Here is an 8429-nt window from a genome sequence, read left to right as displayed (position 1 = left end):
GTAGCCTACTCCCCGCCACATGCTCTGGCTTCATCTGAGGCACTGTCATCCACATACTCAGCTACTGAAGCCAGAAACATAACCCGGGAGTCACTTCCCTTGGCTTTTCTATCTCTTAAGCTGATGCCCCTTTCACTTTCCCAAATGCATATCTGAGCATGAATCCCCTGCCTGAAACCCTGACAATGGGTTTCATGGATGTTTGTTAAACTCCATTCCTCACATTCCAAGCATTGATTCTCTGGCTGCTTATTAACAGGCATGGTGCCTGCCCCAGACTGTGCCTGAAACTGGACAACTTGCCAGGGTTGGAGGGAGAGGGAATTTATGTGTGTGAGAAATATCGCTCAAGTTCATGTGCAGTCCCTCTAAAACACTTTGAGAACAAATACCCCAGTTTTCACTGATCATAGAGCCACCACACATGTATACGCACAGTAGGGCCAACTGTGTTCTTCCCTCTTTCATCCCCCACCTTTCCTTCTTCCCTTCTTTCTCTTTTTTATGGACTGGAAGTAGGAGTTATTGGTGAACGTGATTAAGGAACGCCTGGCAAAATGGACAGTGTCACAAACTCAGACCTGCATTCGTGCAGAGGATCACGGGGATGACGGGGGTGGCAACGCCATGGCCAACCACTGTTCAGTAATTTGTCTTCAAATTCATCCACATCAAACTGACTAATGCTCCTCTTCCTTGAGAAGTGGGCTCAATCATATGCTTCTTGCTATGTGGCTTGGTGCACATGAACACAATGACTTACTGTGAACCCCAGCCACTGTGCTTGGAGATTTCCAAGGCACCCTGAATATCTAATTGTCTGAAGCCCAGACTTGGGTCAGCCTGACATTAGATACTTGAACATCACTGGAAAAGGCTTTTTCTAAGGTCCCTTTGGGCAGTGCATACAAGCCACAGGCTGCACACTGCCCAGGGGCTGCTGTGGGAAGCCACTGCTTACCAGGCCTCACGAGAGATAGAGGGCAGGCACATAGCTGTGCGCTTCCAGCTTCTTCCATCCCTGGCTGGTTGTGGTGAGCTGGCCCTGACCCTCAATAGGTACTTGAGCCATTCTCAGGCCCTGAGTTGGATGCTGGGGTTTTGCTCTGTGATCTTGAGAGTTCTGGTTTCAGGGCCTCCCAGTTCCTTGGGCCGGATGAGCGTTTTTCTGGGCTGTCCCTGCCTGTGTGTTGGCCTTGGGACCTGGGCATCCTCCCTTCTTCAGCGCAGCTGGGCCTTATTCACTGGCTGCTTCCCGAGCGAAGGGTGAGGACAGACCTGATGGGAGGCGCTGAGGCCTCTGACTAAGCTAATATCTCATCTGAGGGAGGCAGAGCTGCGCAGGGTCAGTCGGGCTGTTATTGTCTACTGGAGTGGGGAGTTTGGGCCAGCAAAACTGCATTGTGTCCCAGCCTCATTCAGGCCCAGAGTCTGGTTTAGTGGGGCAGGGATAGGTGAGAAGGGGAACAGGCTTCCAGAGAAGGGTGCAGCTTTGAGGTTTTCCCTAGGCTTTCTGAGCCAGCCAGCTGATTTCCTAACACCACTGTTAGCCTTCCAGGAAGCCTCACCTACTGTGCTCACTTAGGCAGGAGGGACAATGTGTCACTTCTTTCCTCAGAGCCTGGCCTCACCCTGGAGAAGGGAGCTCAGGCAGAGCCTGTGGGGCAATCTGGGGCTTGGGGAAGGCTGGGATCTTCCCAGGGCTTCTGGCTCTTGGAGCCACCTCCTTAGCTGGTCTCTGAAGGGTGGCCTCAAATGGCAGCTCTGTGGGCTGGGCACCTGCCAGGGAGGCCTGGCCAGACAGCTCATTTCCATGGGAGGGAGGGCACTTTTTCTCTGCCACCCATCCAGCCTCCCTCTGCCACCCCCTGGCTTTCTTCCGTACTTGCTCCGTCCTCTAGGGCCAGACTAGTTCCAGTATACCTCAGGCAAGCACCGCCAGGCCCCACGCAGCTCCAGGAGGCCAGTCGCCAGCAGCTCAGTGAAAACCCAGAAGCTGCCTGCAAGACAGCCATGCTGGCCCTCAGCCTGGTCATTCTCAGCCTGCTCAGCGCAGTGCTGCCTGCCAGCTGTCAGCAAGGTAGTGTGAGATGGGGATGGTCCTGGTGGTTCCAGGGAGGAGGGTCTGGGCCGGGCACTGGGGGTCTCTGGGAGGATGGGGTTGTGTCCCAGTATCTCCCACCCCATCACCTGTACTGGAAGGAGCAGGAGTGGGCTAGCCAGGCCTCTGTCTGTGACAGAGGACCGGTGGGGGAAATGTTGACCTTAGGATCTGGGGCAGGATCCAGAATTCCCAAGTAGAAGCTGCCCTGGAGATGGCTGGGCTCCAGGGCAGGGTCAAAGCTACATGGATATGAGAGGTCCAAGCCACTTCTCCATGGCAGAGCAGGTTGGTTGTCTCTGCTCCCTTGGGCTTAGATAGGGAACTGAGCCCCTACATGGCCCCTGCCATAACCTTAGCACTATCCTGCTGTGTGGTTTTAAGAAACCATGGCCTGTCTCTGAAATTCAGTTTTTCTCAACTATAAAATGAGCCACTTCTGAGAGCCATTGTCAGATCAGGTGTGTGTGCCCAATGAAGCACCACACTGCAAAACCTAGCACCCTCTGTACTCTGCCAGGCTACATCTATGGCCAGCATCTGGTGACTGAGTCCAGAGAGCCTGGCAGAAATAGATTCCGGGCACCCTCTGTGGATGCTCACTACAGAGCCACATGGGAAGGCACACAGGGGGCTATGGTCCTGGTGTGCCTGGAAGAAGCAGGAGGGGGCTTCCCAGGGTTGCTGTCAGTGCTTGAGCAGTCACTGAGCTGAGGAAGCAATGGGCCTGCCCCGCTGTGTCTCTGAGGCCAATGAGTCTAAATGTTGGTCTTCGCAGGGCAAACCATATTGTGTATCTTCTGCTCCCCCTGGTGCTCAGCCTGGCTTGACCTGGCCATAGGCAAGAGAGTTCCACGATTTTCCCTCCTTCTCAACACCTGCCAGGCTGGGAAAGAGCACCAAGAAGAGACTCGATTTCGCCTGAAGCAGGAGAGGTTTAGGGTAGACTTCAGGGAGGACTTTGGTGTGGGAGTAAGGCAAGCAGAGTGAGGGGTTCCAGTGTTTGACCCTCTTGTAATGTAGGTTGCTTCTAGGGATACAGATGCTAATGTCCAGAAGGGGGACTCCCAGCCGTTTCTTGCTGACTTTTGTTCCCTCCTGGAGCCCTTACCTCTGAGCATCTTTCCTGTACAAGACCCCAGAGGACAGTGACTCTTTTCCTCCCAGGAAAGTGGACAGCTCTTGAAGCTGCTAGCAGCCAGGTGGCAGACTTCCGGAAGTTCCTGAGAGTTGGAGCTGGTGTCTCAAGTCAGAAAGCCGAGAAGGCACACAGTGGGCCTCATTTGGTGTCTGGTCCTATAAGCTGAGGAAGCAAACAAGGCTCACACGGAAGCTCCTTTCCTCCTCTTTGACTTTGCTGGGAACCCCAAACTCCACTGAGCCCTGCCTGGCTGACCTCACACTTTTCTTTCCAAGCTCCTCCCAGAGAAACCTCTAGCTACAGAACAGGATCTTCCAGATGCAAGACTCAACCTGGCAGTTCTGAGCCAAAGAGGAGGAGGAGGAGGACAGCTACACCCAGTGGGCAAGACCTGGGCCAGCTTCCAGAGGGCTGCCCTTTACACCGTGGGGCTCAGGCACCTGTTGGAGGCCCTGTGTTTGACCCTGGGGGAGGCAGCAAGGCTCTGGCTGCCCAGATCTCAGACACAGCCCCTTAACTTCACCCCCTTCTGGCTGCTCAGGCCTCCTTTGAACTTCCGGCTGCTTTTCCTTCCAGTGCAGTCCTTATTCTCAGGCCCAGAGGGGTCAGATGGGCCTTCCCTCCCACCACTGGGAACCCAGCATGTCTTCCTGGGTTCTGCAGTGGCCGATGGACGCCAACACAAGCCCCCTCTGTTAGGTTAGAGGCAGGACTGCCCTTGCAGCCCCCTTTCCTTTCCAGGCCTGGGGAACCTCCAGCCCTGGATGCAGGGACTCATTGCCGTGGCTGTGTTCCTAGTCCTCGTTGCAATCGCCTTTGCTGTCAACCACTTCTGGTGCCAGGAAGAGCCGTGAGTGCTGCCCCAGGGCCCGGTGCTCTGTCTGTCCCATATCTTTCTGTCAGCTTTAGGGAATGCTTTGTCTTCTAGGAATCTCAATGTTTCCATCTGTAGAGTCAGAGTAGCTGGCCAGGCTTTCTTCTGGAAAACAAGGTACTGCTTGCTCTTCTAGAGGGTCAGCTGCAGAGCAGAGGGGCTCACAGGCGAGATAAACAGGGTGCAGTGTGCTCTGAGCAGCCTGAGCAGGTCTGGGGTGGCCGGAGAAGGTTTCTAAATGGCTCATCTATCCTGCAGCCTGAAGCACCAGAAGAGTCAGTTGGGGGGCAGAGGACAAGGCAGCATGGGGAGCGCAAGAACCTGCTTGGCCACTCTTCAGGCCAGACCTGGGTGTCAAGGATGCATCTACCCTTGGCGCAACTTCCCTCTGATCTCATACAGGTGGCCTGGTGACCAAGCACCAATAGTGTCCCTGTGTAACCTGCTGAGGAAACAAGGGCAGCTCAGTGGGGCGGGAGAGAGAGAGGAAGATGGCAAGATGAGGTTGAGGTTGGGGAGATGGGCAGGACTGGGGCCAAGCAGGGCCTTGTGCATGACTTTTATCCTGAATGGTAGAGGTGTGGCGGGAAGTCTGTGAGTATGTGAAGCTGGCTGCTGCAGGGAGTGAGAATAGTGCCCAGGCATGGACAGCAGTGAGCATGCAATGAGCCCAGAGATGGCAAAGAGAATGTGGAGAAGGGACCCATCTCAGAGCTGTCTAGAGGTGGTGGGCGCATAGATAGGGGAAGAAAGACGGGGTAGTGTCCTGAAACTTCACTGAGACAAAGAGGATGGGCAGATTTGGGGGCAACTGGTGAGTTTAGTTGAGGACATATTAGGTCTAAGATGCCTGTGGGGTTCCAGGGACAGAGCCCACACTGAGGTGGGCTTACACTTGAAGGAGAGGGAAGGCATTTCTCCAGTGACTCTGTGGACTGCTCATTTGGGGTAGACATTGAGTCCTGTGGGGTCTGCATTGGAGGCGCAGCTGGGCATGGCTAGGGAGTAGTGGAGAGGGGCCTTGGATTTGGGAAATATGTTTTGCACATCTCTGTCCACCACTATGGGGCAGGCAGAAGGATGATAGGCCTTGGTAGGCTGAGGTCAGACATAGACAGAGGTGCCTCTGAGAAGGGAAGCCTTTGGCTCATCAGAACCAGGATCCAAAACAGGGCCTGTGAGGACGGGTGGGATGGGAGGTTACTGTCACATCCTATCCCTAGGGAGCCTGGAGCTACGGTCATGACTGTTGGAGACAAGGTGGACGGGGTCTTGGTGGGAATGGAGGGAAGGTACTCCTCCATGGCTGCCGGCTTCAGGTAAGGGGCTGAAAGAGGGCTGCCTGCCCTGAGCTCCAGGGACCTGGGGGGTGGGGTTCAGGAGAAGTCACTGCTGGGTATGGGGCAAGGAAGAGCTAGGAGGAAGGGCTGTGTCAGGATTTCAGGGCTCCATGAGCCGCCAAAGCTTTGGTTTGGTGAGAGAGCTCGTTTAATGGGTGGAGACCTGGTGGACATTCAGTGACAATTCTAGGGCAGTAGGTGCTATGGGGAAGAGGGGCTAAACACAGCAGAGAGTCAGTGAAAGGCTGCACGAGTGTGGGAACGCCTTGCAGGAGAGGGCTGAATTGCAGAGGGAGCTTGGGGAGCAGGGTAAGGGGACCCAGCAAAGGAGGAGCTCAAGGAGGATGGAGGTGGGACTTGAGAGGTGTATGGAGAGGCCTCTAGTCCAGGTGCACAGCCTTTTGTGGGATGCAAATGTTTGTTCTACAAGATATTGTTTTTGCAAGCCTAGGATGGGGCAAGGACACGAGGACAGGACAAGAAGCCAAAGATCCACCAGGCCCTTGCTTCTCTTCCAGGTCCAGTGAGCACAAGAATGCCTATGAGAACGTCCTAGAGGAGGAGGAGGGCAGGGTTCGCAACACCCACATGTGACCAGGCTCATCTGAGGCTCTAAGGCACCTGTGATAGACACCAGTGCCAGCCCAGCATTTCCTTCCCTGTGCAGGAACCTAAAAGAACAGAATGACACCCCAAGTTATATCCAGCCAAAGTTGGGGCTCACATGATGCCCAAGTACGGCCTGGCTCTAGCTCTTGGGTCTTCCTGAGGGTCTCCTGCCCAACTCAGAAGGCCTTCAAAATGGTAGCCAGCTTAACACCTCCCATCATGCCTCCTACCTTCCCTGTGAGCATGGAAATGGTCCTTATTTCTGTGAAATAAAAATTTTTTGCATGTCTGGGGTTGAGGCTCAGAAATAGCCCCTCAGGCCTCCAGTGAGGCCCATCTTTTTCTCTCAGTTATGACAATCACCTTCCACCTGTCACGGTGACTTTGGAGGATTACACAGCAAGGTCGTAGGCCACAGGCAGCTGGACTGGGTGCCGTGTGAGTTGGGGGAGGCCAGTGAGGGTGAGGGCTGACAGCCCATTGTGGGGGAAAGTGGGCCTGTGTCTTTCGTGAAGCCTGAATTGGGCACAGGATGAGCTTCCAAGTGAGCCAGGAGACTCAAGGAGACAGGGAGACCAGGTGTAGGGAGACAGCCTGCCTGACCAAGCCTTCCCTTCAGCCACGCCACAGGTAAGCTCCCTGCACGGCAGATGGTGGTGAGAGCAGGGCACCCCTAGGGCTGGTCAGTACCAAGTGTGTCCCTGCCTGTTTCTTGCCCACAGAGCAGGAAAGGGAGTCAGGGACAGTGTCTCTCACCTACCTGAGATTCTGGGCTGCTCTTTATGCAGCTCTGCACCCCTCTGCTTGGCACTGTGGAGTTCAGTTCTCTTGTCTCTCATTCATCCAGCTCTGTTCCTCTCACCATAGCCTCTGAGTGCTGGGCTTTGGCATGGGAAGTGCTAGGAAAGAGTCTGGGGCTGGACTCGGGAGACCTAGATTTGAGTCTTCGGTCATGACCGACTCGCTGTGTAACACTGGGAGAGCTCCTGTCAGCCCCAAGCCAGAGGCGCTAGCGTCCCACTACAGTGCTGGAGTGGGACTCAGTTCTCACTAATGCCTTGGCTCAAGCCTACAGTGGGGCTTGGGAACAAAGTAGCAGGCAGAGGGGAGAGGAAGGGGCCTCAGGGCTGGCTGACCCTGGACTTACCTCGGTGGTAGCAGGTCTTAGGGAGCAGCCTGTCTGCCTGAGATACTTACTGGGGCATTCCCAGGTGCCAGGGATGGGGTGGGCCCTGCAGCAGAGGGAGTGGGCAGGGTTTAGGATGCATCCTGAGCAGGGAGTGGGAAGCATCATTTTGGCTCTGGGCCTTCCATGCCTTGTAGTGTGACCCGAGACAAGTCACCTCCTTTCTCTGGGCTCTGGCTTTAAGGACTATGGCTGGTGCTCCTGTGAGTTCTACTTTGGTCCAGGTGACTTTCTGTGACTCACACCTTCTTATCTACTTCTGCAGGTCTAAACTTCGACTGTTTTTTTTTTCTTTCTTTTTTAAACTAAAATTTTTTTTAATTTTAAAGAGAGTAAAACAAAACAACAAAACTGAACAAAATAAATCAGAAGAAAACAATGTAATTAACACAGATTTCAAAGCAAGACCAATATTGGCCCCACGATGTCTCTTATTTTCTTCTACATAGTTGTTTATATCTTCACACACAATGAATTCATACAAAACAAAATAGTATAAAACTGATCAAAACAGAATAGTGAAGGCATTACAGGCCTTCAAAACCAGAAAATAGGAAAATCAACAATGGCTACCACAATGTGTCTTGTTCTCTTCAAAACAGCTGTCCATACCTTCCTGTATATTGAAATTAAATAATACAAAACAGACTAAAACCACCCTGAACAAAGATAAAAGCATTACTGGATTTCCCAGCATGATGATAGGAATCAGCAATGGATACCATAAGATCTCTTTTTCTTCAAAGTAGCTGTTCATTTTATCATACTTTTTATAATGAATTCTCATAAACTGTTTAGGAGAAGTTCTAGGCATGTATAAGCCTCTGCATGTACATCTATCCTTTCTGCATTAGAGGGAAAAACGAAACAAAAGGAAACAAATTACTAGAAAAATAATAAAAAGACAAATAAATAACAATAGCAAGAAGCACAAAACGATGACATAGGCCTTCAAAACAAGGTGGTAGGAATGTAACTAGGGTTATTTTACATAGTGATCTTCAAAAGACTTGCTCAGATCTCTGGACACAAACATGCAAAATAGATCCAATCCTATGAATGTTAAGTGCTTTGTTCTAAGAACTAATAGAAATGGTAGCACAATCATCTTAGCTATCTTGTGTGTTTATACAAATGTAGATTTTTTTCCCTTCCTTTTCCCTAAGATATTATTTTTT

At 52.4% G+C, this 8429-nt stretch overlaps 1 protein-coding gene and 1 non-coding gene across 4 annotated transcripts; one reads left to right on the top strand and one right to left on the bottom strand.

Annotated features, from left to right (window-relative positions):
* Positions 1–875: 875 nt before the first annotated feature.
* On the bottom strand, positions 876–1005 carry LOC111756913 (small nucleolar RNA SNORA70). The gene has a single exon (XR_002791290.1). It is a non-coding gene; the product is annotated as a small nucleolar RNA SNORA70 (small nucleolar RNA).
* Positions 1006–1616: 611 nt separating this feature from the next.
* Pdzk1ip1 (PDZK1 interacting protein 1) lies at positions 1617–6354 on the top strand. 3 transcript variants are annotated; one of them, XM_003461476.4, is made up of 4 exons: positions 1849–2080; positions 3984–4092; positions 5340–5435; positions 5975–6354. In XM_003461476.4, exons 1-4 carry the CDS (start codon positions 2014–2016, stop codon positions 6048–6050), a joined length of 348 nt encoding a protein of 115 aa, XP_003461524.1. In that variant the 5' UTR covers positions 1849–2013; the 3' UTR covers positions 6051–6354. The 3 variants fall into 3 exon arrangements, with proteins under 3 accessions (XP_063092493.1, XP_013008091.1, XP_003461524.1); XM_063236423.1 differs by lacking the exons at positions 3984–4092; positions 5340–5435; positions 5975–6354 and adding an exon at positions 3269–3511 and having other exon boundaries at positions 1617–2080; XM_013152637.3 differs by lacking the exons at positions 3984–4092; positions 5340–5435; positions 5975–6354 and adding an exon at positions 3518–3977 and having other exon boundaries at positions 1619–2080.
* Positions 6355–8429: the final 2075 nt, after the last annotated feature.

Source organism: Cavia porcellus, unplaced genomic scaffold (genome assembly GCF_034190915.1).
Source record: "Cavia porcellus strain 051 isolate PalLab524CR breed Dunkin Hartley unplaced genomic scaffold, mCavPor4.1 scaffold_25, whole genome shotgun sequence".
Classification (NCBI taxonomy): domain Eukaryota; kingdom Metazoa; phylum Chordata; class Mammalia; order Rodentia; family Caviidae; genus Cavia; species Cavia porcellus.
The sequence above is the reverse complement of the archived record's forward strand: the minus strand, read 5'-3'. Positions and strand labels throughout refer to the sequence as shown.

Bases quoted from the DNA above. Each gene is read 5' to 3' on its own strand.
- Pdzk1ip1 (XM_013152637.3), top strand. From the start codon at position 1,756: ATGGCAGCTCTGTGGGCTGGGCACCTGCCAGGGAGGCCTGGCCAGACA. The intron at 2,081-3,517 runs GTAGTGTGAGAT...TTTCTTTCCAAG, and splicing joins GCCTGCCAGCTGTCAGCAAG to CTCCTCCCAGAGAAACCTCT.